Genomic DNA, 27,427 nt, shown 5'->3' on the forward strand with positions numbered 1-27,427 from the left:
CGCAAGCGCGCGCGTCGCTGTTGAGTTTGGCAAGAGCCCACGATATCCTGCACGAGGTGTGCAGCCAGCTACAACTGTCAATAGACAGACTGCAGAGCTTGTAAGCGCGATAGTCTCACCTAGCTGGCGCAGGCTAACCCTTTAGGACGGACCTATATTTCGACCGCATGACCGACCTTTCGCTATTCCATCGGCCCTCCTTTGGACAGAAGATCCAGAATATCCAGAACCCAGCTATTGCTGTAGCACTTTTTGCAGCCATGTTTGCTCACTCTGTCCGCTTCGAGGGCAGATCGTTGGATTTTACGCCGCCTACAACCGCCGCTCCACCAACTTATGATATCGAAACTTATACACACTTTCAAAATTTGGCGTACAAGTTAGTGCAGCAGTCGCTTGACGAATCAAGCGAAGCACTCAGCCAGGCTGCAAAGCTTAGCCTGCTTCAGGGTATAGCACTTATTACCTTGAATGACTTCCTCAGGGGCGCGCATACGCGGCCATCAAGTCTGCTGGGAACGAGTATCCAACTGGCGTACGAGCTTCATCTACACCTCGTTGACTTCCAGGCTCCTGGACAATCTCACAGCATTGGGCCGAATCTTTCACGCTGGGCTGCAGATGAAGAAAGGCGGCGTTGCTGGTGGGCATTGTGGAAGATAGACAACTTTTCCAGTATGATTCGACGATGCCCGACCGCCATCAACGCGAGGCTGGTCGAGACTTATCTGCCTGTTCCGGATGTAGTTTGGTTCAATAACCACTTCCAAGCAAGCTGCATGCTAGAAAGCTTACCGCAGAAACGTGCGAAAGCTTTGAAGGACTCCGGCAATGAAAGCCCTGACGCGTGGCAGATTGTTATAAGTTCAATAGTCAGAGACGCCCAGACTCTTCCCAGGGGCAATATTCACGGCGTGCTGCTTAATGTGGATCTGACGAATGCAACCACCGACCAGCTTTGCCAGTACTTTCGAAACTCCTTCCGCAAGAGGCAGACGCAAGAAGACCCGGCGCAAGTAGAAACACTGGTTGACTCGCTGCAGACCATCACCGAAGCAATTCCAGCGCACTTGACCTACAATGGCGAGTATCTCGATTTTGGCTTCGATGCCTTAACGGTCAGTCGAGAGTCGGAGGTTCGATGCCTGCATGCGGCCCAGTATGAAACATACTTTGGCCTGCAGCTTGCTCAGTTCATGATATACCACAACCATGCATTTGATGAGATTGTCTCGGGAGCCATATTTGCCAGCAACACGGCACGCGCTGGAACTTGCAGTTCAGAATCGGCCCACCTACCGCAGGGCCTAGGGCACTGTCTACAGGCGGCAGACAATATATGCGCTATTATCTCCCAGTGTCCAGCCGACCATGTCGCGTATGTAAGTCCATATCTCGCAAGCACAGTCTGGCTGGCTGCTTCTCTGCAAATACTGAGAGATCTCTTGGTGGTGGTGACGGACTGTGGTGAAACACACTCTAAATACGCACTCCTCCGTGCGGTCTTTGAGCAATACTCGGCGTTCTGGGGTACATCACCCGCACTGCTCGAGAACCTCGACTCTCTAGATGCCCGGATTCGCGGGTACTGCCGGGCTACAGCCACCACAACAACCTCCTCCCCGGGAAGCTCTGTGAGAACAGCTCATCCTCTGCAACAGGGGCGATACATTGCGCAGGATAACTCCTTCGACGAACTTTCCAGCGGTTTGGCTTCTACTCCGGAGGATGCAGAGCAATTCTCGAGGGATGGCTGCAGTTCAAGGACCCCTGCTGTTTCGACCTCAGCTTCTCGCACAAGGGCTCAGCTTGATGTGATTTATGACGATCACTTGCCAAATCTTTTGAACTTTGGCTGGGATACCAGCGTGCCTGGTGATGTACATCCTGGCGAGGAGCTTTTCAGGTGTCTTCTCAGTGTACTTTGATTGCTTTCCATGCGGATATCTTGTAGTAGTTTTTGTATGTTTGTGTCTTCAAGACAATTGCTTCTTACTACCACATCCATCGCTTGAATCCATGACTCATGGAGGAAAAGAGATCATATGTACTATTGATCTAGATACGCGCTTCACTGGAGCTTGAATCCCTTGCTTGGCTCCAAAGAGGCCGTAAAATCACCCTTCTGGGTTTTCATATCCACGGGGAAGGACAGATGCTCATGAATCCAGCGCCACTTTCCGTCCTGCGGCGATCGGTGTGCAATTCCAGTCCGACGAAATGCAGTATCAAAGGCAGTCCCCCCCGCTGTGCCCCAAGTGTGTTGGATCATCGTTGAATACGCAAAATTGCGCGACACCGCCGTGATTTCGAGATCCTTGAACTCCATTTGCCCGTCGTTCCAATACGGGAAAATTGACTCGAAATGCTCCTTGAAACTTCCCCTAATTGTATTTCCGAACATGTCGTAGCTGAGCATTTCTGGGAAGTCATAGAACCGCCGTGCACCCTTCATCCCATTGTGGAAATCCTCGCGCGACTCATGGTTCCAATAGTGCAGCCAGCCTAGATACAGCTCGTCCAGAACTTCCTGCTCGGCCGTTGCAAGGTCCGGATTGTGGTACTGTGCCAGAGCGAGTGGTTAGTGCTGAATGTCCTTGACAACTAGGGAGCGTGGCTGAACCTTGCTTTTTGGCATGCGAAGAAAGTGATATTGTTTTGCAATGGAGGTGTATGATTCCTATCTTCTCCTTTAGTATGCCATAGGCTATATGGTCCTTAACACGGATCTTGGAGACGTACATCACTTCGCACAAACCCGTTCACGTCCATCGCGATGGTTTATCAGGGGATTTATGTTGTGGTCTGGATATTTTATTGGTTTGGGCAGGATCTGCTAGAAGGTACTATCGTTCATGGCCGAGGACAGCACTGGCTCTTATACTTAACTGCAACTCTAGTTTCATTCGTAAGGGGCATTCGGACTCATGGCTTCGTCTGTACTTACAGAGTCCCCGCTAACGAGAGAATTAATCCGACCGATGTTTGTCGGAGCAATCGCCCCGACGAGAACTTAGCAGGCAGGGCCCAGTCCAACACAAATCTTCCGGAAGGATGTATCGCAAAATCAGACCTTGAAAGCTTACCGGACGGATTAATGCGAACTCGTGGTCAATGGTAGCCTCATTCCTTTCCCGATACAATCAAGTCAACACAATGGAAGATATATAAACTGACTTGCCTTTCCACAGTATATCTAGGGCCATAACCAAACCCAAGAGTACATTTACCCATCGCAAACATGTCGGCAGTACAAGAGCAACCCGAGTACGACATCATTGTCGTTGGAAGTGGTTTCGGAGGCCTCTACCTACTGCACGAACTACGCAAACGGAACTTCAAGTGTCTTGTTATTGACGAAGCTGCCGATATCGGCGGCGTCTGGCACTGGAGTCGCTATCCCGGCGCTCGAGTTGACACCAAGGTACCGCTGTACGAGTACTCCAATGAGAATGTCTGGAAGGACTGGGTCTGGAGTCAGAAATATCCTGGGGTTGAAGAGCTCCGCCGGTACTTTGCCCATGTCGAGTCGAAGTTGGATCTGAAGAAGGATATCCAGTTTAATGCCCGTGTTGCTGCAGCAAACTACGACAACATCCACAAGGCGTGGACTGTCAGAGCGCAGGACGGAAGGGAATGGACTGCGCGGTATTTCATCCTCGCCACCGGATTTGCTGCGAGGCCGTTCACACCGAATTTCAAAAACCTCTCGGCCTTTGCAGGACCTTGTTTCCATACATCGAGATGGCCGCAGGACCTCGAGACCAATCATTGCCGGGGTCTCCGGGTAGGGGTTGTCGGAAATGGATCCAGTGGGTTGCAGGTTATCCAAGAAATTGCCCCCCTGGTAAAAGAGATGGTCGTCTTCCAGCGCAGCCCGACGTATGCGCTACCCATGCGACAACGGCCATTGACTGATTCAGAGCAAGACAAGAGCCGCTATCCATCGCTGTACGAGCTGCGAAAGCATACCTTTGCCGGTCTCGATACCGAATTCAATATGGAGGCAGCTTCCAAGCTGACACCCCAGGAGCGACGGACATTTTTCGAAAAGGTCTGGGCGGATGGCGGGCTGTCATTCTGGCTCGGAACCTACCGCGATGTCATCATGGATAAGGAGATCAACCGCGAGGCATATGACTTCTGGCGCAGTAAGGTCTTGCCGCGTGTCAAAGATCCCAAGAAGGCAGAACTGCTGGCCCCCGCGACACCACCCTACTATTTCGGTACCAAGCGAGCAACTCTAGAGCAGCGGTACTACGAAGTCTACAACCAGGACAACGTAACGCTGATCGACGCTAGAAACAACCCTATAGCTGAGGTCAAACCGAATGGAGTACTTACCGAAGACGGCCGGTTCCACGAGCTTGACATGCTTGTTCTCGCTACTGGGTTCGACTCTGTGACAGGTGGCATCTTGAGCATCGATATCCGTGGTCGTGACGGTGCGTCTTTGCAGGACAAATGGAGCAATGGCTCCCGAACATATCAAGGGCTGATGACGTCTGGATTCCCCAACATGTTCTTCCTCTACGGGCCACAGGGCCCGACCTCTTTCTGCAACGGGCCAACCTGTGCAGAAGTCCAGGGCAACTGGATTGTGCAGACGCTGACATATTTGCGGGCAAACGACCGTGAGGAGATAGAGCCCAAGGTAGAGGCAGAAGCTTTCTGGACAGCGCTGGTCAACCAGATCGGAGACGCCACTTTACTTCCAGAAACGCAGTCTGAGTATATGGGTACCAACATCCCTGGCAAACCCAAGGAGATGCTTAATTATCTGGGAGGCCTGACAGACTATATCAAGCGGATTACTAGCGCTGTAACTCTTGGGTACCCTGACCACTATGTTAGTTAGTCGTTTTGTTTTTGTTTTTGTTTTTTTTTTGTTTTTTTTCCCTCCAGCTAGCTTAAGAACTCGTTGCTCTACAACTACCATAAGCAATCGACACATCCATGAAGTAAGATTGAGCCTGACGCTTGCAAGCCTCGCAGGATCACGGCTAGCATACCCGTGTCTTAGATGCCTGGGCCCCGTAAATCCAAGTGGGATAGTCCGTCCGTCGGACGAGCTCGGTAATGTGAGCAGTAGCTACGATGAAGGGAGCGGAGATCTGACTTTCCGGCTATCATCCTCACATCATATAATATAGAGGAATGTCATACTCGGGACAACGTCGGCCAAATTAATTTTACTGATAAGTAACCTCAGAATTGACCCCGCGCGAGGATACCAGCCAACGCCCATTGGAACAGATAACACGAGGAGCTGCCTACCACTTTCCTTTTCTTTCTGAAATGCTTTCCTCTATCGCCGGTCGGGTTTATATGATCACGGGGGCAGCGTCCGGGATTGGGCGAGAGACTGCAATTACCCTCGCAAAGCTGGGAGCCGCTGGGCTTGCAATCAGTGATGTGAATACAAAAGGCCTGCAGGAGACAAAAGAAGAATGTAATATTTCCTGTTGGCATGCTTCATGTTTTTCAGAGTCCCAGGCGAATTCCTCCGCTGTCCTTAAATACTGCCAACGTATTTTGACCCGAGCATGAGCTAACAAGGGGCCATAGGCGCAAAGTACAAATCCAGCATCGTTGAGACCCATGTTAACGTGAGCCAAAATGACCAGGTCACCAGCTGGACTCATGACACCCTACGACACTTCGGGCGCTTGGACGGTGCAGCAAACGTGGCCGGGATAGCCATGGGCGAAGGGACAACTACTTGCGAAACTATGGTATATCATATCTCAACTTGACAATTCAAGACTGGTCGTGGGTTAACTAGACCGATAGACCGTTGACAGCTGGGATCGGATGATGGATGTGAACCTCAAAGGCGTAATGTTGTGCATGCGGGCTCAGCTACCTCATCTCCCTCGCCCTGGAGGCGCAATTGTCAACGTCTCGAGCACCTCTGGGCTCCGGGGCTTGCCGCACAATGCGGCATACTCGGCAAGCAAGTTTGGGGTAATCAGTTTAAGCGAGTCCGCCGCTGGGGAATTTGGCCCACTCGGTGTACGCATCAACTCTCTGCTCCCGTAAGTTTGGCTACTACTAGTCTGTGTTGAGTGAGCCCTTGATATCCTAACCATTCAGTGGGCCTATTGATACGGCAATCTTCCGTGATGGAGAGGCTCGCGGCCTTTTTGACTCCAATGCTTTGAGTAAGGACACATGTCTCCGCCGGATGGGTCAGGCACAGGAAGTCGCCAAAGTTCTGTGCTTCTTACTTTCTGATGATGCCTCCTATGTAACCGGAGGTACGTGTCTCCTCCCTTTTCCGATAATTACTTCTTTACGAGTGCCTAACTATCATAATAGCCCATTGGACAGTGGATGGTGGGTATAGTGCATGTTAAACAAGGGAATATGGCCTGGAACACGAATACTGTTTATAGAGGTAATATCTGTGGTTTGCTATACCTAAGAGGTTGTTAATCTGAGATTATGAAGATTAAACTTGCTACTGTAAGAAGTTGGCAGTCGAATGGAAGCAATGTTATGGCAGTATGCGTCGCTTTAGTGTCTCTGGCTGGAATGGGAAAGGTACTTGTTAACAATACATGTATTTTGTGATTTAAGAAAGTTGAGATATCAAAAGCACTACATTCATCTACGACCGTTCGCTTGATAATTTGAGTCCTGCCCTGTCCTGGTTGCGGCTTGCGGCTTGCGAGGCTCTAGGGAGAGTGAGGAGACCGAATGATGTTGTTACGGCAGGAAGCAAAATGTGATTTCGCGCTTAATATGAGTGTATATAATAGAATCTACTATGGAGCGTAGGAATAGGGGACTGGAGGTTAGGAATACGTGAAGTTTAACATAAGAGTGGTGTATATTGGTCTTATGAGACAGCATTCCTCCAATATTTTAAGCATTCCTTGTGGGATGTATTCGTCTTCCGCTGGATGCCTGGTCCTTGTGGCTGGCTGAACCATCTCGTCTTCCATGCTAATTTAAAATTATGTACTTAGGGTTTTGTACTCTTGTTCTGCTGCCCCTTGTTTGACTGATGATATCAGCTAGCCCACAAATGCCTGACTGGCTTTTCTGACACATGCCAAATTGAGCCTGCCGAATTGAATGTTGGCAAACGTCATTCGCATCTGGGCCACAACCGTCGCCGCTGTAGGGTTGCCAGTCTGCCACAAGGGTAGTTAATATAATAAAAAAAATAGAATAAAAATCTAATCTAGATGAAATCTTTATTAGATCTAACTTAACTATTTAAATTAATTAGAAAGAATAGATTACCATAAAGAGATCTAGCTATAGATTTAAATATAACTAGTCTCTAGTATAATAGAGATAAATAAAATATATAACAGTTATGCAAACATGTAACAAGAAAAAATATATAATAAGAGAGAAATAGATAACTATATTGTATATTAGATTCAGTACAAGAATACAGTGCATACACATTAGAGTGGTTACCCTCTTAAATCCATGTTGTTACCTTAATGCTTCAACTGTATAACCGGTTTTCCAATTTCATGGTTGGAAAACCTCTCATACGCGCGGGGTACCTCCTCCAGACTACAAACAATCTCATCAATAATAAAGCTCGGCTTCGCCTTACCACTCTCAATCAGCCTCTGGAGCATAGGCTGCAGTCTCTGTATCTCAGCCACACCGCCCCGCATCGACAGACCCTTAAACCAGAAAAGCCCGATAAGAACAGGAAACTCCCCCTGCTTCTCAGTAGCCAGAGGCGTTCCTGGCGTTTTGGCCGGAGAGGGAGGGTATACACCACAGAGGCCAATCCCGCCGGTTGCTTCCGTAACCTTGACACAGTTGTTCAAGACGAGGTTCTCTTCCGGCTTAAGCTTGCTGTTCACACACTCGAAGCCGACAGCGTCGATACTACGGCGCACACCGCGCGGCTCGTGCTTGAGGATTTGTTCTACGGGGTCTGCCTTGGTGAAATTGATGGGGATAGCGCCAATCGAGGCTGCTTTCTCCAATCGAGATGGGACATGGTCAACGACATAGACCTTGGTTGCTCCGCGCAGTATAGCCGAATAGGCAGATAACAGGCCGACGGGCCCGGCACCGAAGACTGCAACTGAGTCTCCGGCCTCGAACCCGCTGGCGTCAACTGCGTCCCAGGCTGTGGGGAAAATGTCAGTGAGGATGATATAGTCAAGGTCATGTTCAGTTGTCGCCGGAAGTGGGAGACAGCTTGAATCTGCAAATGGGACACGAATATACTCCGCTGTGGCAATTTGTAAGCACAGAGTTCTGCCTGTCCAGGGTTGGATGCATACCTTGAGCACCGCCCAAATGCGGCCCAATATCTTCTCCAAACCCCGGAAAATCGAAGATGGTAGACGGATTGAATGTGAGGCAGTATGTCAAATAGCCGCGGTGGCAATTCTCGCAGTAACCGCAGTAAATGGCGCCGGGTGCCAGCACACGGTCTCCGACCATGAGGGATTTCACCCCGTCTCCTGCCTCGATGATAGTGCCGAGGCCTTCATGGCCCAGGATCCAGGAGGGTATTTTACTGCCAAACACACCATGATACATGTGAAGATCTGATCCGCAGATTGCCGATGTTGTGATGCGAATCACAATGTCATTTGGGTCTTTGATATGCGGGATAGGTTGGCTCTTCAGGGCCACGTGGAAGGGTTTGCCTTCCCACATAATTGCCTTCATGGTCTTCTGTTGAGCATCTGACATTTTACAAAGTGAGGTTTTGTAACTGTATAGCAAAGGGTGTGGTTAATTGCCTAAGACCAGGTTTGCTCCATGTGTTCCTACAGAGCCTTTATACGTTCACCGTGGAGACTTTATTCAGTGTTGGATGGTATTTGTATCCGCAAACAGCAAGATTCCACTAGATGGACGACATCAGTCCCATTGAAAAATATCCCTTCTTGGACATATAGCCGCCTCAAAAGAGTGGTGATGTAGAGATATGTAGCTTGGGCCATCCTGTGTAACACTCGTATATATCTTTCAGCTTTGGGATAGTTCTCTGACGCGATAAGCCGACAAATCGGCCATATGCAGAAAGCATGGCATTCACCAACCATGGTACGAGCGAAGCTAAAGTCGGCAACTAAGCTTTGTCCCACGACACAATTAAATATGTTGTTAGAGCCTAGAATAAAGCATTGCCATTCCACGCCCTTAGATTGGTATGAAACTCTACGGACCATGGATACCACGGGTGACCGGTGACCGGTGACTCGGTGATAGCATAATGCCCATATCAACCCACCCTGCCGGCTATCCGGCTTCATTAATCTAGTTAGGGTGTATGTTGAACCACGAAACACCCTTCGGATGAGCACTACCCACCCCTCCGCTGAGGACCAGCTGACAAGCCCATCCTGTGCCTTGGGATCTTCCTCATGCACCCTTGTCTTGCGCCCTGTATCATCGAAAATCTTGAAACCTCGAACGGGGAGCAAGTTACAGACTCAACCTCTGCCTACCTTCCGCGATATATAAGAGTGATGTTTATGATTTGAAGGTTGGCGACCGTGTGTTTCCATTGGGAAGTGCAGGTGCATGGCAAGAACTGATTCTCGACGACAAAAAGGAGAAAATTAAGCATCAAGCTCTATGTAATTTATATTGGCACAGGCAAATCTCTAAGTTATTCACAGCTTCGATCCACCGTTCCTCTGCTCATGCCCATAAACACCCAGAGCCAGCTTCTCCACACGCTTCCTCGCATTTTCCGCTCCCTCGCCCATTATGATCTCCTCTGTACTAAAATCTGGGTTAAACGTATCCAAATTAAGCGGATTCTCCAGATGCGCCTTTTTCCACAGGGCATTATACACATCACCGTCTTGGCGGCCAAGGGCACTGTCAAGCAGGTAATCCGGGATGGACCAGGCGTCAACGAGGCTGACGGCGTGCGGACGGATCTTCTTCATGAGCTCGAGAATGGTGGACGTGAGGGGCTGGAGTTGCTGCACTGAGATGGACCCGGACAAAATGAACTCGGTGCTGCGCGAGTCGATTATACTCAGGCCGAAGAGGCGGAAGAGGTCTCTCAGTACTGTGAGGGTAGAGCTGTCGAGAGAGAGGCCAGTGCAGCCGGCAAAGACCGCGTTGTAGAAGTTTTCGACGAGAATGGATTCAGCGTGCACAATGGCGAGACGATGGAGTTCGACCATGAGGTCTGTCCACGACTGCTTCTGGACGATGCGACGCTCGTAGGCCTTGTATGCTAGATATGAGACCCGGTTCTTGAAAGATAGCAGGATGTCTTCATCGTTGCGGTAGATGTCGTACACGCAGTCATTGTTGCGAGTTGTCAGATAGGCAGTGAATTGGCCATCGATGGGCTCTGAGCTTCGTCCTGCAACAGCTTCGGTCATGTGCTTGATGAGATAGGCAGCTGTCTGCTGCGATATCATCCAGCTGTCCCCTTCAACAGTGGGCTTGTCGAGGTGATCAGTGTTGAGTGGAACCATACCGCTTCCACCACCAAAGCCATGGCCACCCAATGCACGACGGCAGGTTTCGCTTCCATCAGCAGTGATTAACGTACAAGCCGCCTTGAGACCAGAAGATGTTGCATGGAGCTCCGCAAGCCGAGACATATCACCCTTTCGCTCAATGTCGGCACGAGTCTCCCAGTATAGATTGAACATTGCTTCTCCCGTGTAGTGCAGAGCATACGCTGCCGCGACCAGAGGGAGGATCCGGACCTGTACTGAGGGATAATCCAGCACAGATCGCTCCGGCCCAGCTGGATCATCGCGGTCAGCAAATTGTCGCCGGATGGATAAGTATCGCACCGCGATGGTGCACGCTCTTGCAAGGACAAGTCGGCTCTCCATGATGATGCTGGCACGGACAAAGGTCATGCTGCCATAGACAATGGCCTGCTTCTCCGGCTTGATGTAGTTTCCATCGCGGCTCACACCCGTGTATTTGGAAAGCAGTGCCTTGTGAGGTACCCTGAAGTTGTTGAACAGCATGTATCCGTTGTCCATGCCCGCATAACCAAACTTGGTACCAATGTCACCAATCACGATGCCGTCGAGGGGCTTGTTCATCGTCATGTCTCTGATTTGTGAGATGAATTGATGCGGGCCATACGACTTGAGCTTGCCATTGGTGTCAGGCAGCAGGAGCTGAGCAACAATGATGGCATGGTTGGCAGTGCGGCCCAACGATCCATTCCACCACTTTGCGGCGGTCAATGTCGGGCTGTGGATGGTGAAATCCTTGGTGTCCGGATTCCATCTCGCGTAGGTTTCTATGCCTCTCACGTTGCTGCCGTGGCCTAGTTCCGTCTGCCCATAGCATCCTATGATCTCCCAGCGTTCAGTCCGCGGCATCCACTCCGTGATCTGCTCCTCGCTGCCCTGCTCGCGGATCGAAGTCGCAAACATGAGAGGGTGGAGTGAATACGGAGCAACTTCGCCTACAAGGTATGTCGCAACCCGGTAATCTTGGGCGTCCCAGCCATACTGCAGTGCAAGCCGGCGAAGCTCCTTTGATCGAGCCAGCGACAGATGATACCTATGTGGCCGTGCAAGATTAAGCTGATTCTTCTTCGAGAAATATGGTCTGTTCTCAATGATCTTTAAGATCTTCTTTTGGCGCTCGAGCAAGCCATCGCGCTGGAACAAATGTTGCGCAAGCTGGCTGACATTAATGTTGGACCCTCCGCGCTCTCGAGCAAGGATATCTGGGCCTTGGGGATCTGCCGGACACAGGTCAGCGGAGAAATCAGACATTTCGTAAATTTGTAATGCTACTGAAAACAAAACAATGTTAGGCTGCTCCTGCAGGTGCTATATGTATACATAATGTGCCGACGGGCTACTTGTTATGTGGGGTCAAGCCGAGGTCCGTCCCTCTTTTGCCGACGCTACTTGTCTGAATGCTCTCATAGTACCAGGTCCAGCTAGCTGGCCTTCTGTCATTTGTTATTCCTCTGTTACCTATCCCTTCTCCAGCTATTCCATCTTGTACATATGAAACAGAATAAACCTATGGCATTTCCCAACAAATATATATATTACACCACAGGTTTTCCTGGCGGAGGACCAGTTACCAGCGATTAGTTCTATTGAATAGACACACCTACCTTCCAACCACGCGTATCACGTCTCTATAACCCCTTCAGAGCCGCTATCTTAGTATTACGGGCTCACATCCTAGCACTATCAACTTAACCTGCAGTAGGTTAAAAGAAGCTAACTCGGACCCAGACCTATATAGATTTCGGGCGGATCAGGTTCAGGATTTCAGGGTGGGTTGTGCATGTCTAGTGATGAACATGGACGGAGCGACTGTACTAGGGGAAAGTGCAGAAGGTTTAGAGCTTTGATGCGTTGACAAATAGCGTACCTAGGCACGCAGAGAGCTCGTATACAGAATTAATGACACTTGTTCTCAAGCCTTCCAGTGATCAACTGCTGAGTACGAGACGCCCCCCCTCAACCTTTCCATTCGACAAGGTGGCATTTCCGTCAAATTTACTTCAAAAGGGCAATTCTTCTTTTCTCTCTTTTTCTGCAGTAGAAACGCAAAAGGTTCTTCACTCCTAGCTCTTCAGGTCGCTCATCCATACTTATTTAGCCAGCACCGCCGTAAAGGAACGAATTTCTCTCGGCTCCATGACCAACCGATTCTTCGATCGTACAAAGTCCAAACAGGACTCAATCAATATCCTTGCTGGCGGTATAGCCTTCTTCATTATCGGCGGAGAACTACTCCGTTGGTGGTACTCCAGTTTTACCAACTACTGCGCCAACGCGAATGATCCCCACGGCGACAGGCAATACTACCCTTCAGCATGCTATGAAAGTAACAAGCTCTTGTTCGTCGCTGCGATGATATGCTTCGTGATTGGTGGTCTTGACGTACTCCAGGGCTGGATTTATCTTTTCTACTATTATACTAAATCTCTTACCAAATCGCTTTCTTATATTTTTCTACTGCTCTTATTCCTGCCTTTGCTTTGTCTGTTGCTCTTGGACTATTTTGCATGGCTTTCTTTATGTATCTTGTTATTATATGGCTTTTACCCATTGGTTTGGCAACTATTTTGGGCGGCCTTTGCTTGTGCTTTTGTTATTTGGACCTGGAGATGAATATTGGGTAGTGTAGCTAATAAAACCTGGAAAACAGGTCAAGGAATCAAAGTTTCGTGGATGCTGGCCGGGGTGCTACTCCGCCACCCTCAGACGACTCCCTGTGGCCAGTTATTTCCCAGCCCATTCCTCTGTATCTTGCTGGCCAAATGCCACTCCGGCCTGGTGCTAGGATTCCGTTTGGATCCAGGCAGTCCTTTAGCTTCTCGTTGAATTTCATGAGTGCATTATCATTCCACGAGTAAGTCGCCGCGACCTGGTCACTCAGTAGTAAGTGAGTACGATACTCACCATATCCTTTCACTGCGGCTTCCTGAATAAGGGTCCGCATTACCTCCAATGCAGTGGAACGTTGGGTTGGATCATCGCGATTATACACACACTCCACAATCAAATGGAGCTCGCGAAGGCCAACCACGAAGTCGAGGAAAAAGTCTAGGCCAGAGGCAATCCAGTGCTTCTTGGCCATGTTCCACAAGCGCAGCGCGTCTGCGCCACGAGTAGGGGCCACGGGACTGAAAGCAATATGTCCACCATTCGGCCACCAGTTGATCCACGCCAGCTCTTCCAGGTCCGGTTCGCCGCTGGCAATTTTATCGCGAGACCAGAAGTAGTCGCTAGGTGGTAAGCCTCCTGGTTCGATCCGTCGTGCACCGGGTACCTTCATAAATTCGCGGTGGATAATGTCGAGCTTGAGTTGGCGTGTTTCCTGCGGACCGTAACATGTACCAAAATATAACCAGGTACATTCGCCATAGGGATGGTCTCTCAGGTACTCAGCCATCTTTTCGGTAGGAAAAGGCCCATCTCCTTTGTAAAAAGCAGTTCGGGGCTTCCCAGACAATGCCAGAATCTGTAAAGCATGTCGGATGTTTGCTGCATTGTCCAGGATCATAGCAATTCGAAGAGGCCGTACTATCTCGACGAGCTGCTCCAAGTCTTCCTCGTTCTTGAAGGCATAAAGCTGGAGAAGATTAATTAATATCAAACTACCAGAAGGGCTCTTGGGGAACCAACAAAGCTCTCATGGCCACCCGGATCCGGCATCAGGCCAAAACCCATCTTAGTGACGATGCCGTAGTTTGATTGGGAAAATATACCACTGGGGGGAGTGTATCAGCAAAAACATCCAGCATACTTTCGGGGCCAGACGTACTCGATGAAAGGACCGAACCCGTAGGGAAATACCTGCCACGTATTGTTCCCTGGCAATGCACCCATACCAGTCCGAACCAGCTCCCCAGTGGGCGTCACAACTTCAAGGCCAGAATGCACGGCCCAATGATCCCCGTAGGGTGTATAACCCACTCCATGCTCAAGGGCATTGCCCAGCACTGATCCACCTCCCAGATCAGGAACATCAATCCAGAGGTGCTTGTACCCGCGCTTTTGTACCTCCTCATATAGTGCGTAGTACGAAACTCCCGGTTCGACCAGGCAGGTACAGTCCTCTGGGTTAATATCGAGGATCCGATTCATGCGTTTTCCAAGGTCAATCACGACAGCCCCCCGAACCCGCGGTGCAGCTCCGCCATAGCCGACTATGGAAACAGCCAGTTAGAAACCACTATTTTGGTAGTTTTGAATGTACACATACAATTCCGGCCCATTGAAATAGGGTGGAGGGGGATGAGATATTTATTTGCCCAATGAACAATCTTCTGTACCTCTTCCGTACTGCCCGGATAGACAACGGCAGAAGCAACTAGTTCTTCCTCATGTGTAACAGCCATCCCATCATGTGTGTTTGGATCTGATTTCGAAGGTGGAAGTTAGAAGATAGTTGCCATATTGAGAGTAATGGCCACTCACGCTCCATATACCTATTTGCAAGATTAGTCTTCCGGCTATCAACTGTTTTGTGAATCAAATGATCCTCACCAGCCATCATGAAGCGGTTTATCATTAACTTCAACGTTTTCGCCACCGAGTTGATCTGTGAGCTCCTCTATTGCCACAAAAAACCGTGATCTCTGGATTCCTTGTGGTATCACGGGCAACCGTTGCCGAGGCCGGAGGGGCTTGGTTGCAATATCTTGGATGAGAGCTTTGGCGCGACGCGCCTTATGGATTAACCGCACTGGCACCCCATTGTGCTTTTGTTCCAGTGTTGAAATGGAATCAGGCGTATCAGGATGCATGATGGCCGTCGTTGCACCCTGGATGGCTCAGCGAGGTATGGAACAGAGTAGGCCTTTTATATGCAAGGCACAGGTGAATGAAATCGAAGCGGTCGACACTCATGGCCACTCCTCCAGAGAACTCACTTATGATACAAATATTGCATATCCTGCAAGATCACCCCACGCAGCTGCGGGTGATGCCAGAATTGCCGGGGCACTGATGTGGGGGATGTCCTCATGCGCCAGATCACCCCACATCCGCCATTTAATTGTATCAAGCTGGGTTCCCGCAATATCCAGTTTGGAAGGATTGCATCTGAACTGCTTTTTCTTTTTTTGAAAAAAATGTCCCAACCAGTTGCAGTGATAACAGGTGCGGCATCGGGCATCGGGCTCGCTGTGACGAAACATCTGGTTGCGAAGGGATGGCGAGTCGCCATGGCCGATATCAATGGGGATTCGGGACAAAAGATTGCTACTGAACTTGGAGACCAGGTGGTGTTTTGCCTCACGGATGTCTCTTCATACTCTCAACAAGCATCGTTATTCGAAAAGGCTTTTTCGTGGGGAGATGGCAGGCTCGATCTTTTTGCCGCCAATGCCGGGATTGCCGACACGCAATTCCTCCACGAAAACGATTACCAGTACGCCAACGATGGCCAGCCGCTGCCTTTCGAACTCAAAGGCCTGGATGTGAATCTCACAGCCGTCATCCAAGGGCTATGGCTGTTTAAACACTATGCGCGGCGGAACAAACTCGCAGGCGGTAAGGTTGTCATTACCTCGTCTTCTGCAGGGCTCTATGCCATGGAAACCAACCCCATATACACAGCCTCCAAGCATGCCCTCGTCGGGCTTACCAGAGCTCTCGGGCCGGTTCTGCAACGGCAGAATATTCAACTGAACGCCATTTGCCCAGCCTTTGTACCGACCGGTCTATGCCCCGAAGGGATGCTGGATCGCTTTCCAAAGGAACATATCACTCCAATGTCAACGGTCATCAAAGCATATGATACCTTCCTTGAAGATGATAGACTGTGTGGGCAGATTGTGGAACTTAGTCTGGACAAGCTATATTTTCGTACCCAGCCCGACTACCCGAATGAGAGTCAACGCTGGTTGGGGGAAGAGTCGGCCAGCTTTTGGGAGGAGGCTTATAAGGCACCTGTAGGCTCGTGATATTCAGGAGATATGAATATAGCGAGTATCTCTCTTCCATGGAACCAAGCCGAGCCGCGCCGCAAGTATATATTTTTCTAAGTTCAGTCAAGATTGCAGAGTAGATAGCGCTGAGTCTCGACTACGCATCCTAGAGATCAGAGTATTGTCGGCGTTACGGTCCTTTACGTTTATACCTCGAAAGGCTATAGAATGGTCTCCCGAGACGCAGGATTCAAAACAGCAAGCCCCCTGCATGTGGGGTGACCAAATCCTTATATGGAACCTACAGCCACAGCAGGCCGAACGAATCACGCCTGATTCCAAACCATGCTGCTTTTCACGATTGGAATTGTGGTTGCTGCAGCCGCGCCCCTGATCTACCACCTTCTTACTGCTACGCCTTCGACAAGGCGATCACCAAAGGGGCAGCGAGATATCCCTGACGCTGGGAGTGCATCCGAGTTGGACTTTCAGCCGCAGCGACAGCTCCAAAGATGGGCCATTGAGCACGGTGAGCTGTTCAGAGTGCGCTTAGGTAGAGAGCAATGGATCTATTTCAACAGCCCAGCGGCCGTCAAGGAGATTTTCGATAAGCAGTCGCTGTACTCATCCTCTCGTGCGCCGAGTCCTGTTGTGTCAGATATGCTCTCGGGTGGACTGCGGTGCGAACAGCCATACCCTTTGGGGTTCTATTATGTGAGACCTTTCTGACGTGGAGATAGATTCCTACTGATGCCATACTCGCCTCACTGGAGGAAGCTTCGAGCAATTGTTCACAAGCTTCTATCCCCAAAATCATCCAGCACCTTCATGCCATCCCAGGAGTTTGAAGCAAGGCAGTTGCTCTGGGATATCCTGACCGACAATGACAACCAGGAGAATTTCTACATGCATATTCGTAGATATACAACATCGGGTCAGTAAATCCCCAAGTCCACTTTCGATAGAGCCACTAACACGGAATCGCTCCCAGTGGTGATGACCTCAACATACGGGCGGCGAGTCCCTGTTTGGGTACCTATGCTTTTCTCTTCCCATCGCAGACTTCATTGACAGAGTTTACAGGACTGTGAAGACATCCGCGAAATATACGGCCTAATGGACGAGTTCAGCAAAGCTGCAACGCCAGGCAAGTACATGGCCGAAACCCTACCTGTGCTGGCTAAGCTTCCGGCATGGATGCAGTGGTGGAGGAAAGAAGCCGTGCAGTCCTTCAATCGACAGGCAACTATTTGGATGAAGTACTGGTCCAGCCTCAGGATCCAGATGGACCGGGGTCAGGCGCCCGAGTGTTTTGTGAAACGGTTCATCGAAACCGACTACAAGAAGAGTAACATCAGCGAGCTGCAAGCGAGCTTTGTTGCGGGAAGTATGCATCGACTTTGTCCTCCACCAAGTCTCTTTCTGACGGCCTGCACCTAGCCATGATTGAAGCCGGGTCCGAGACAACATCATCCGCCCTCAACAGCTGCGCCAAGTATTTTGCAGCCTATCCCGAGGCTCAGGCAAAGGCTTTCGCGGAGATTCTACGAGTGGTTGGCGAGGATCGCATCCCCAACTTCGGTGATGAACCAGACCTGCCGTACATCAGAGCGTGTGTCAAGGAAGTTTTGCGAATCCGTCCAGTAACCAAGTGGGACCGTTTACTGCCCGTATATATATATATTTATACTGACTCGACCATCAGCATCGGATCTCCACACTACACGACAGCAGACATAGTGTACAAGGACTACTTCATCCCAGCAAACACAGTAGTGTCTATCAATCAGTACGCACTGCACTTCGATCTGAATCGCTACGAGAACCCAGATGACTTCGTCCCAGACCGATATCTCAACCACACGCTCAAGGCAGGGGTGTATGCGGTGCATCCCGACCCCTATACGCGGGACCACTTCGACTTTGGTGCCGGGCGGCGAATCTGCCCGGGGATGCACCTGGCAGAAAATAGTCTTTTTATTACCATCGCTTGTCTTATTTGGGCGTTTGAGATCCTGCCGCCGGTGGAGAAGGGCAAGGTGGGCACTGTTGATGTGTCTGATGCAGCCTACGAGGACGGGGCGAACACACTTCCGAAGCCTAGTAAGCTGCGGTTTGTCTGTCGGAGCCCAGCAACAGAAAGAACTTTGACGAGGGAATGGGCAAGGGCAAAGGACTCGGGATATATGCTTGGCCACGTCAAAGTGACCGCGGAGGGTGTCGTTGTCGTTGCCGAATGACAGTCACGGTGGTCGCCTATATAGCCTTCCATGTAACATCCTTGAAAAAGAAGCATCGCCCACTGCCAGACATATTCAAGTATGGACACACCTCTTGTGTATATATGGCGAGGCTAGACCCAAAGTATAAATATACAGGTAACAGGCGTGCTGTCGCCAACACCCAGTCCGCGCACGACGTGGCCTGCCTCTCCAGGCCAACGGCCTGACCCGTTAAAGACCGAAGGGGGGTATATTGGACACTGCCATTGGTCCTATCTGACATCTGGGGTGAGTTCCTACTCGACGAACTGCAAATCCGGGGCACCCCTCGGCGGCGATCCGCGATGTGGGGTGAATTTAGGGAACTCTCCTCGCAGCTAGAATCATATATGATCCTGGGAGCAGTACACTCGTATGACAGCACGCCATTTAGTTATTGTGGAACCATCCCCTCTGCCCTCTGCCTGTTGACGACCTGACATCTCCTACAAGCACACCATTTCACCATGGGAATGGGTGTACTCGACGATCGGTCTGGGTTGACCCGGGTCCCTGGCACAGTTGTCCTCGCGGATATCGATCTCCTGCACACCGGGGCAGACAGCACTGCAGGACTCAAACGAGGTACTGGCAAGGACAAGGATGTCATTCTCGCCCCGCAACCGTCCAATGATCCGAATGACCCTCTTAATTGGCCATTCCGAAAGAAAGTTGTGATCGTCTTGGTTATGGTTCTGGGAGCGTGCCTTAATGCGTCTACAGTTGGCCCTTTGCTCAGTGCCAGTATCGTGGTACTTGCAGGGGAATTCAATAGGCCTATAACTGACATCACCCTCCTCACAGGATACAATATGGTTGTTGCAGGCGCCTCGTGCCCGCTGGCCTCGGCCCTGGCCACAAAGTACGGCAAGCGGCCGGTCTTTTTCGGCTCCTCCGTCGCGTGCCTCGTGGGAAGTATCGTCGGCTCTGCCAGTCAAGCTTATGACAGCCTTCTCGCTGCTCGAATCATCCAGGGCCTGGGGTTTGCAGCATACGAGTCACTGGCATTCAGTGTGGTTGGTGACCTGTTTTTTGTCCATCAGCGTGGTGCCTGGGTGAATGTCATCTCCTTTACTTTATCCGCTGTATCCAACCTCAGCTCGGTCATTGCAGGGCCCATAACATACAAGCTTGGCTGGCATTACCTTTTCCATATTCTGGTCGCCGCCTCTGGTCTGCAAACAGTCCTCTGTTTCCTTTTCGTGCCCGAAACGAGCTACATACGACATGCCGGCCTCAAACAACATCCGGCCGTGGGAGACGAGAAGACCGATGTGGAAGCGGATGCAGGTGCAGAGCATATCGAGACTGCTGAAGGGGGCGAATCATCGAACGGCCCACGGTCCCCGGCTAAGACATTCTGGCAAGAGCTAGCCCTCTATACTGCGGTGTACAGCGAAGAGAGCCTGTTGAGGTTGATATTCGGTCCCTTTGTGTGTCTCACCAATGTAGTTGCATTGTGGACGGTCGTGGTCACAGCTGTGATCACATCAACCTACGTTGCGATATCCTACGTGGTGGCACAGATCTTTTCACCGCCGCCATACTTGCTATCAAGCGCGCAGGTTGGGTATCTGTCCGCAGGGCCCTTCATCGGCGGCGTTATCGGCACTGCCCTCGTAGCAAAGACGACGGACCGTCTCGTGGTGTGGATGGCGACGCGTAATAATGGGGTCGACGAGCCTGAATTCAGGCTCCCGCTTGTTGCATTCGCGTTCCTCTGTACTGGCGGCCTCTGCGGCTTTGGTGCCTTAGCTCAAGAGCAGGGAAACCTGTACTTGATCGACTTCATGTGGGGGCTCACACTGGCTGGGATCTGTTTTTGTGTTGGCCCGTGTTCGAGCTACGCAATCGACGCCTTCCGCGAAATGAGTAACGAGATTTTCGTGGCGAACGTCATGGTGAAGAATTTCCTCTTCTATGGCTATAGCTACTTTATCAACGACTGGATTACGTCTGATAGTACCGCGACTCCCTTCTATGTCTTTGGGGGCGTTAGTGCTGCGCTGGTTATTTCTACGTTTCCGGTCTATGTGTTGGGGAAACGCTATAGAAGCTTCTGGCATACCCACAACATCATGGTGAAGCTGGGAATTCAGGGCCATGCCGAGATATAGGTGAATATGCCCTGTTACGTGGAGCCTCGACGGTACTGTGAAAGGAGGGGGGTGTAGTGCAGGATGGGAGCTATAGTTTAGCCTATAAATGAATAGCTTCAGTTTATGGTAATCCAGCTTTGTTACTGTACAAGTACAGGGACGATATAACTTCCACCCCAATTAATGTACTATATACGGCATTGAGCTTACTGCTCGTCACTCCCCCACATGGACTGTCCCATCCCCAGTTGGCCAGAAAGAGAACTGATCCACATGAGCAATAAGCATTATTAAGGCCGTTTGAACTTAGGCAGATGACGCCCAGATACAGTGTCACGAAGGTTAAACAGCTTCACTTTATTCCTCCCGCGTTGACAGCCACGAGTTTCATGATGAAGGCAAGTTTACAGGTTTATGCTTCGTGTGCGTGTTAAATTTATTTACGAATCGACAATACAGGTTATAGTTGTCGGCGCAGGGCCTTGTGGCCTCCTACTTGCAGTCCTTCTCTCAAAGCAAGGGGTACAGGTCCAAGTGCTAGAAGCCTCGAGCGAACTCGACGACCAGCCGCGAGCTTGCCACTACAGCGCCCCCGCCAAGTTCGAGCTGCAGCGAGCGGGCGTGTTGGAAAAAATCAGCGCGGAAGGATTCTTCCCGCGCAGTGTATGCTGGAGGAAGAAGGATGGGACCCGTATTGTCGGACTAAACAACGAAACCGAGCCGGAGAGCAGCCTGCATAGGATGGTCGCCCTCGAGCTTGGTCGTGTGGTCCAGATCTTATACGATGCCGCGATTGAGCAGGAGAGTACCGAAGTTCTGATGGGCCACAGAGTCACCAGCATTGGCCAGGATGACCTCTCAGCTTGGGTGGAGGTGACCCTGTCGTCTGGCCAATCTGCCCATTTCAACGCGGATTATATCATCGGATGCGATGGTGCGAACAGCCAGATTAGACGGTCACTCTTTGGAGACTTGGAATTCCCCGGCTGGACGTGGGATCATCAGATTATTGCAACAAACGTAAGTCCACACACAGGCAAGTCTTGAGGGCAGTGTGAAGCGCAAGACCTCTGACACGCGCCAGGTGTACTACGACTTTGCTCAATTTGGCTACGAGGACTCAAACTTCATCGTGCATCCGCAGGACTGGTACATGGCAGCAAAGATCTCTAAGGACAACCTCTGGAGGGTCACATACGGGGACGTGCCTGGGCTAACCAAGGAACAATACGCCGAATGGCTTCCAGCTCGCTACGAGAAGATATTACCAGGGAACCCAAGGCCGTCTGCGTACAAGGTGACCAACATCGGCCCTTATAAGATGCACCAAAGGCTGGCCAAGTCTTTGCGAGTAGGAAGGTTTCTGCTCGCTGGCGACGCCGCTCATCTTTGTAACCCTTTGTATGTGACCATCGAGACCGAATCGCCAACCTACTAACTGTTCTCTAACCAGCGGCGGCCTCGGGTTGACCGGCGGTATAGCGGATGTCGGGGCCCTGTACGAAGCTCTCATCGGTATTCACAGGGGCGTGGCGGACGACGAAATCCTCACAGAGTACAGCGAGGCGCGGTCTGCCAAGTATCGCGAATTCGTGGACCCGCTGTCCACCGCGAACTTTCGACGCCTGTGGGACAAAGACCCGGAAACGACAATCGTTGAGGATGAGTTTTTCCAAATGGCGAGGGAGGCAGAGGCGGATCCGGACGTGGCAAAGAGCATGCTCGAGGTGGGTAAATGTCATGATTCAAATGGCTATGAGACAAATGGGCTGACTTGAATTAGGGATTCATGCAGTTGAGATCAGATCTTACTCGGTCATATAAAGGGCAAGAGCATTAGTCGCTGTGTTGTTAGCTAGCTATATCCCTGACGGAGTATAGAGAGGTTGATGGTGACGTCTTCTGCCCGAATTAAGGCACTGTACCTCATTCCTCTGCTTATTAACTGCCATACGCAGTCAGCTTTGACATCCTAGGCCCAGGCACAAGGGGGGAATCGCCCCCAGATTCTACAGGGATTCTTTAGCTGCAATTGGGACCGAATCTGCTTGCGTCACACGTAAATTTTGTATCTACCACACGCTATAGTTGTCTATGCTCTTAACCAGAATACCGTTAGCGTCGAGTAATTCAGTATTTGTGCTGGTTTAAACCGCTTTCCAGAAGGAAAAGATATATATTGAGTTGCTACGGCTGGTTTCCATGAAATACACCAGACTACGTTGTGTTGGCGACAGCAACGAGTGCCACAACTTGGATAAACTAACTATGCATACAATAACGACAAAATGGTTGGATTTTTTGTATAGGGCTATTATTGTGAGGCTGGTTGGTGCTATATACACACCCCACACAGTCAAGACACGTTGTATATTTCCATCTGCCCCCACATGCACCTCCTTAAAGCACTGAGCATTGCAGCAGCACAGAGGGAAGATTTCTTGCACAGTACCGAGTCGATAGACAAACACCATGACGTCCTCCCTGCCTTCCAAGACCTACGCCGATCCGGATTACGAGGCAGCTCATCGAGAAACGTTTGCCGCCCCCAAGACTAAGATCCCAGACGTTCTCCCGATCGGTGTCACCAAGGCCACCTTTGATGCCGCCATCAAGGACCTCGTTTCCGCCGTCGGCCTCGCATCCGTCTTTGTTGGGGAGGCTCTAGCTCATTATGTTGACCCCTATGATGTCTATGAAGATGATGAGTCGCGGCGCAGGGTTCCAAGTGCGGCCGTGACGTGAGTTCAGTCCCCCCATGGTGTCCGCTTCCTGGTGTTGACTTGTTATAGCCCAGGGTCCTTGGACGAACTGCGGCAGGTCCTCAAGATAGCCAACAAGCACGAAATTCCGCTGTGGACGTTCTCCAGGGGAAAGAATCTGGGGTGCGTATCGCAGTCTTTCTAGGATAGTCGAAACTCAGTGTTATTGACGATAATGACAGTTACGGTGGGCCTGCTCCCGTCGTGCGCGGATCTATTGCCTTGGATCTGCACCGGATGAACCGCATTCTCGAAGTCAACGACGATATGCACTACGCAGTCGTGGAACCCGGTGTAACGTGGACAGACCTCTACAATTACTGCGTGGAGAACAAGAAGAAGGTCTGGCCAAGTACGCCCTCGCTAGGATGGGGCAGTGTCATCGGAAACGTAAGTCGCGATGCGAACAAAGTATTCAGTACAACAGCTGATACCACACAGACTGTCGATCGTGGAACAGGGTTTGGGTCAAATTCGAACCATCATCAATGCGTTGCAGGATGCGAGGTGATGCTTGCCGATGGCGACCTGGTTCGAACTGGGCAGTTTGGCATTTCCAATTCCCCTTCAGCATTCCTGTCCAAATTTACATTCGGGCCATCAATTGAAGGGCTTTTCTGGCAAAGCAATCTAGGTATCGTGACGAAAATGAGTATCTGGCTAACCCCACAGCCGTCCGCCTTCATGTCCTGTGTCTTTAACATGCCAAAGTTTGATGATCTGGAGATTATGGTTGATACCCTCGGTCTCATGCGCCGTAACGGCGTGATTCCAAACGTTATATGGATTGGTAATATTGTCGAAGCCCTCTGTATCCGAGGCCGGCGTCGGGACTATTGGAACGGAGAAGGTCCGATTCCCGATTGGCGAGTCAAGCAGCTTCAAGAGGAGTTGAAGTTGGGCTGTTGGACTGCGCGGTTCGGACTCTACGGCCCTCGGCGCATTGTCCAGGCACACTTTGATGAAATAAGTGAAATCCTCAAGGACAAGGCCCCGACAGGCGAGCTTATCGGAAAGTTGTTTACTGGAGATAACGGTGGGCTTCTTGACGCGGCATCTGTTCCCTTCGAGGATGGAAATGTACTGGTCGGAGTCCCAAGTCTCATAAGCATCCCCTTAATGAAGTGGCCTTTGAAGGACGACAATGTCGGAAAGGCTGCACATGGGGATTACGCGCCGATCATCCCGTCATCTGGGAAGAGGCTCCTGGATTGGATGCGGCGGGCCAAAACCGTCTTCGAAGCCTCGGGGCTCGAGTTGATGACGGACTTCTTCATGCACGAGCGACATGTTGTTGTAACAGGGATGTATAGCTTTGACCAGCACAGCCCGGTGGAGAGAGAGGCAGTGCATAGGCTGTTCCATGCCTTACACGAGGAGGCCAAGGATAAAGGATACGGCATGTACCGTGGACATATCCAGCACATGGGTCAGTTTATGATTTCTGAATACGGTTGATCTCTACAGAGGAGCCAGCGTACTCATTGGATGATAGACTTGATTGCGGACCTGAACGACTTCAACGACCATGCCTATACCAGGTTTGTGGAGACCCTAAAGGTACGTATCATCTTACGCCCGCACGCCGACTGGATCTGACTCCGCATATAGGATGCAATTGATCCAAATGGAATCCTAGCACCCGGGAAGCAAGGTATATGGCCGTATAAATACCGTCACCTACGAGGAAAGACGGGCAGCGCTGCTCCCAAAGAAAAGCTATAGCTTCTGGTGGTGGAAAAGTTGTTTTGGTCTCTAGCGTACAAGTGTATTGCAGTCCACTGAAAAGACAGAAATACGGACAGTGGGGAACCATAGATGGTGAAAGCTTTTGAAAAGGACGACTACTCTCGCGGGGGGTGCCTGTGCTGGAACTAGTGTCCAAGATAGTTTTCTGTATCACTTTGGCAGAATAAACTGGACGGCGTAGTTTACTTATTCCCGTCGTTTTTTGATCCATTAATGGCGGAAACGTACAGTTATCGCAGGTACTGTAACATACTCTAAGGATAGTATAGTACTATATTACTTCTATTCTATCCAGCTTTCACTTTGCGGGAGAGAAATTTACTTGCCACGCGCAGATGGGAGGCATCCCGTACGAAACGTGATCTGGAAAAGACAACGTTAGGGCTGTTCATTTATCTTCCATGGCCCATATATCGCAAGCACAGGAAACCTGCTGCCAGGCTACTGTCGTGGATGCTCAGAGTCATGAAGCACCACCGGTGACTGAGAATCGACCACACTTTATCAGTAAACTTTGTTGTTTCGCAAGGTATTTGGCATTTGCTCGTTTAGAAGGCGCAATCCTAGGCTAAATGCCCCATGACAACGCGCCTGGTCCCATCGCCTCAGCTTCCGACTACCTACTCCATGGACATACCTCGTCACGGATGCCCGTTGAATCGTATATCCTACTAGCTACATCGCAGCCCTATGGCATAACTGATAGGTCAGACCATGGCCGGATTCTGCGCAGCATCCTCCATAGTAATCTTGGTTTCCCCGTCGTATATGCGGAGCGATTCCCGCGCCTCGGCCGCTTCGTCGAGCAGGAGCTGGCGTATTTTCTCGGATCGGGGTATAAAGCGAGCCGGGAATGGCTGCGGCCGTTGATTTTCACTTTCCGTGTAAGCGAAAATGTCCAGTCTGACTTGTTCACCCTATGGACAATTAGCCAAGCTCTTTCCGGGAACAGGGGATGCTGGCAATCAACCTTCTCGTCGAGACCCGGTTGCACATTGAACGCCCAAATCAACCGCCCGAGTGAAAACAAAGGTCCCTGCTCAGCTAATGGCTGTCCGCTGCATTGCCTTCGGCCCCAGCCGAACGGATTGCTCCCGCGGGCGTTGGGGTATGGGGTTTCCAGCCCTCCAAGGAATCTCTCCGGCCGAACTGTATCAGGGTCTGGGAAATCACGAGGGTTTCGGTGGATAGCCCACATATTACCAGTGAAGTTGGTCCCAGCGGGGAAATAATAGCCCTTGTATTCAATGTCCGTGGTGTTTGCGTGAGGAATTCCAGCTAAGACCGTCACCGTCCGCCAACGCAGGACCTCTTTAACAAGTGCTGTTAGATAAGGGAGAGCGCCCTGGTCAATATCTTCCCAGGTAGGCGAACGATCATGGCCTACAGCTCTATCTATCTCCTCCTGCGCCTTGCGCTGCACCTGGGGAAAGCATGCCAGCGCAAGGATGCAGCTTAGCATAGTGCTTGAAGTTGTGTCAACACCTCCTCCTATCAAGTTAGCCATCAAACCGGCGACCTCAACATCACTCATCTCGAATTTTTCCTTGGCCTGGAGCATGTATTTCGCAAAGCTTTGCTGTTCCGATCGGGCGCCCTCATCTGTCAGCATCAGGAAATACCGTGCCCCGATTGCGGCCCCCATGCGCAGGGCACTAGGAAGGCTGTACAACCATGCGGGAAGGTGAAGCATGGCGGGAACAGCTTCCATTAGGAAAAGGCCCGGAATGACAAAGTTGACGGATTCCATGATTTTGAGAGCCTGCTGGGCGACATAGTCATTCTTGCGGTCAACCCGCCGACCCCAGCCAGTAATCGAAGTGACGGAGATTGTATATCGCTCAATGGATAGTTCAAAGTCATCAGGCTCCTCAAGGAGGTCCCTCATGAGGACCTTTGCCTCGTCGCCTTGGAAACTGCGATAGTTTCGCACCGCCTGCGAGCCGACAGCTGCATGCTGCGCGAGACAATTAGACAAGTTGGCAAAACCCGGAATCCTGCTAGATGATATGCCTACCATGAGCTTTCTATGCAACCTCCACCTATCTCCGTAAGGCAGAGTTGTCTGGTTGGTGGTAGTACAGTTGATGGCATCACCCATAACGATAAGGCGCGGCCGAGATGAGAGGACATCAGCCTTCTTCTCGAGCAGATCCGAGGCCACCCACGCATCGTTGATAAGTATTCGAGGATACCGGCCAATCCAAAGTG

At 50.8% G+C, this 27,427-nt stretch overlaps 14 protein-coding genes across 14 annotated transcripts; 9 read left to right on the forward strand and 5 right to left on the reverse strand.

Moving 5' to 3' along the window:
- Nucleotides 1-167: 167 nt before the first annotated feature.
- ASPVEDRAFT_139885 (fungal specific transcription factor domain-containing protein) lies at nt 168-1,928 on the forward strand (the record flags this gene model as incomplete). The annotated part of the gene is made up of 1 exon (XM_040807609.1): nt 168-1,928. The coding sequence occupies one exon, from the start codon at nt 168-170 to the stop codon at nt 1,926-1,928; it is 1,761 nt and encodes a 586-aa protein (XP_040671690.1).
- Nucleotides 1,929-2,071: 143 nt separating this feature from the next.
- On the reverse strand, nt 2,072-2,772 carry ASPVEDRAFT_32270 (YybH family protein; the record flags this gene model as incomplete). Its single annotated transcript, XM_040810588.1, has 2 exons — nt 2,072-2,563; nt 2,743-2,772. The coding sequence occupies 2 exons, from the start codon at nt 2,770-2,772 to the stop codon at nt 2,072-2,074; spliced, it is 522 nt and encodes a 173-aa protein (XP_040671691.1).
- Nucleotides 2,773-3,241: 469 nt separating this feature from the next.
- On the forward strand, nt 3,242-4,858 carry ASPVEDRAFT_139030 (flavin-containing monooxygenase; the record flags this gene model as incomplete). Its single annotated transcript, XM_040807543.1, has 1 exon — nt 3,242-4,858. The coding sequence occupies one exon, from the start codon at nt 3,242-3,244 to the stop codon at nt 4,856-4,858; it is 1,617 nt and encodes a 538-aa protein (XP_040671692.1).
- Nucleotides 4,859-5,298: 440 nt separating this feature from the next.
- ASPVEDRAFT_199409 (SDR family NAD(P)-dependent oxidoreductase) lies at nt 5,299-6,378 on the forward strand (the record flags this gene model as incomplete). The annotated part of the gene is made up of 5 exons (XM_040809284.1): nt 5,299-5,452; nt 5,569-5,735; nt 5,794-6,038; nt 6,097-6,260; nt 6,322-6,378. 5 exons carry the CDS (start codon nt 5,299-5,301, stop codon nt 6,357-6,359), a joined length of 768 nt encoding a protein of 255 aa, XP_040671693.1. The 3' UTR covers nt 6,360-6,378.
- A 1,060-nt stretch (nt 6,379-7,438) lies between these two features.
- Nucleotides 7,439-8,688, reverse strand: ASPVEDRAFT_75149 (glutathione-independent formaldehyde dehydrogenase; the record flags this gene model as incomplete). The annotated part of the gene is made up of 2 exons (XM_040816288.1): nt 7,439-8,218; nt 8,271-8,688. 2 exons carry the CDS (start codon nt 8,686-8,688, stop codon nt 7,461-7,463), a joined length of 1,176 nt encoding a protein of 391 aa, XP_040671694.1. The 3' UTR covers nt 7,439-7,460.
- Nucleotides 8,689-9,351: 663 nt separating this feature from the next.
- Nucleotides 9,352-11,861, reverse strand: ASPVEDRAFT_308436 (uncharacterized protein). The gene has a single exon (XM_040810395.1). It carries the CDS (start codon nt 11,715-11,717, stop codon nt 9,618-9,620), a length of 2,100 nt encoding a protein of 699 aa, XP_040671695.1. The 5' UTR covers nt 11,718-11,861; the 3' UTR covers nt 9,352-9,617.
- Nucleotides 11,862-12,581: 720 nt separating this feature from the next.
- ASPVEDRAFT_45365 (uncharacterized protein) lies at nt 12,582-13,242 on the forward strand. Its single transcript, XM_040813268.1, has one exon. The coding sequence runs from the start codon at nt 12,603-12,605 to the stop codon at nt 13,077-13,079; it is 477 nt and encodes a 158-aa protein (XP_040671696.1). The 5' UTR covers nt 12,582-12,602; the 3' UTR covers nt 13,080-13,242.
- Nucleotides 13,126-15,220, reverse strand: ASPVEDRAFT_139796 (FAD-binding oxidoreductase; the record flags this gene model as incomplete). The annotated part of the gene is made up of 6 exons (XM_040807604.1): nt 13,126-14,043; nt 14,097-14,181; nt 14,236-14,620; nt 14,677-14,832; nt 14,892-14,902; nt 14,961-15,220. 6 exons carry the CDS (start codon nt 15,218-15,220, stop codon nt 13,126-13,128), a joined length of 1,815 nt encoding a protein of 604 aa, XP_040671697.1.
- A 22-nt stretch (nt 15,221-15,242) lies between these two features.
- On the forward strand, nt 15,243-16,381 carry ASPVEDRAFT_55694 (15-hydroxyprostaglandin dehydrogenase (NAD(+)); the record flags this gene model as incomplete). The annotated part of the gene is made up of 2 exons (XM_040815104.1): nt 15,243-15,255; nt 15,561-16,381. The coding sequence occupies 2 exons, from the start codon at nt 15,243-15,245 to the stop codon at nt 16,379-16,381; spliced, it is 834 nt and encodes a 277-aa protein (XP_040671698.1).
- Nucleotides 16,382-16,690: 309 nt separating this feature from the next.
- On the forward strand, nt 16,691-18,585 carry ASPVEDRAFT_87260 (cytochrome P450; the record flags this gene model as incomplete). The annotated part of the gene is made up of 6 exons (XM_040818023.1): nt 16,691-17,025; nt 17,086-17,279; nt 17,337-17,377; nt 17,429-17,732; nt 17,786-17,996; nt 18,051-18,585. 6 exons carry the CDS (start codon nt 16,691-16,693, stop codon nt 18,583-18,585), a joined length of 1,620 nt encoding a protein of 539 aa, XP_040671699.1.
- Nucleotides 18,586-19,073: 488 nt separating this feature from the next.
- ASPVEDRAFT_55696 (uncharacterized protein) lies at nt 19,074-20,723 on the forward strand (the record flags this gene model as incomplete). The annotated part of the gene is made up of 1 exon (XM_040815105.1): nt 19,074-20,723. The coding sequence occupies one exon, from the start codon at nt 19,074-19,076 to the stop codon at nt 20,721-20,723; it is 1,650 nt and encodes a 549-aa protein (XP_040671700.1).
- Nucleotides 20,724-21,119: 396 nt separating this feature from the next.
- ASPVEDRAFT_154049 (FAD-dependent oxidoreductase) lies at nt 21,120-22,545 on the forward strand (the record flags this gene model as incomplete). Its single annotated transcript, XM_040808391.1, has 4 exons — nt 21,120-21,725; nt 21,790-22,106; nt 22,159-22,432; nt 22,489-22,545. 4 exons carry the CDS (start codon nt 21,120-21,122, stop codon nt 22,543-22,545), a joined length of 1,254 nt encoding a protein of 417 aa, XP_040671701.1.
- Nucleotides 22,546-23,145: 600 nt separating this feature from the next.
- On the forward strand, nt 23,146-25,409 carry ASPVEDRAFT_199430 (FAD-binding oxidoreductase). The gene is made up of 6 exons (XM_040809285.1): nt 23,146-23,446; nt 23,498-23,590; nt 23,650-23,857; nt 23,909-24,896; nt 24,963-25,027; nt 25,079-25,409. Exons 1-6 carry the CDS (start codon nt 23,178-23,180, stop codon nt 25,190-25,192), a joined length of 1,737 nt encoding a protein of 578 aa, XP_040671702.1. The 5' UTR covers nt 23,146-23,177; the 3' UTR covers nt 25,193-25,409.
- A 514-nt stretch (nt 25,410-25,923) lies between these two features.
- ASPVEDRAFT_139379 (uncharacterized protein) lies at nt 25,924-27,236 on the reverse strand (the record flags this gene model as incomplete). Its single annotated transcript, XM_040807575.1, has 2 exons — nt 25,924-26,133; nt 26,187-27,236. The coding sequence occupies 2 exons, from the start codon at nt 27,234-27,236 to the stop codon at nt 25,924-25,926; spliced, it is 1,260 nt and encodes a 419-aa protein (XP_040671703.1).
- Between the last annotated feature and the right edge of the window lie 191 nt (nt 27,237-27,427).

This window comes from Aspergillus versicolor, assembly GCF_001890125.1.
Source record: "Aspergillus versicolor CBS 583.65 unplaced genomic scaffold ASPVEscaffold_10, whole genome shotgun sequence".
Taxonomy (NCBI): Eukaryota; Fungi; Ascomycota; class Eurotiomycetes; order Eurotiales; family Aspergillaceae; genus Aspergillus; species Aspergillus versicolor.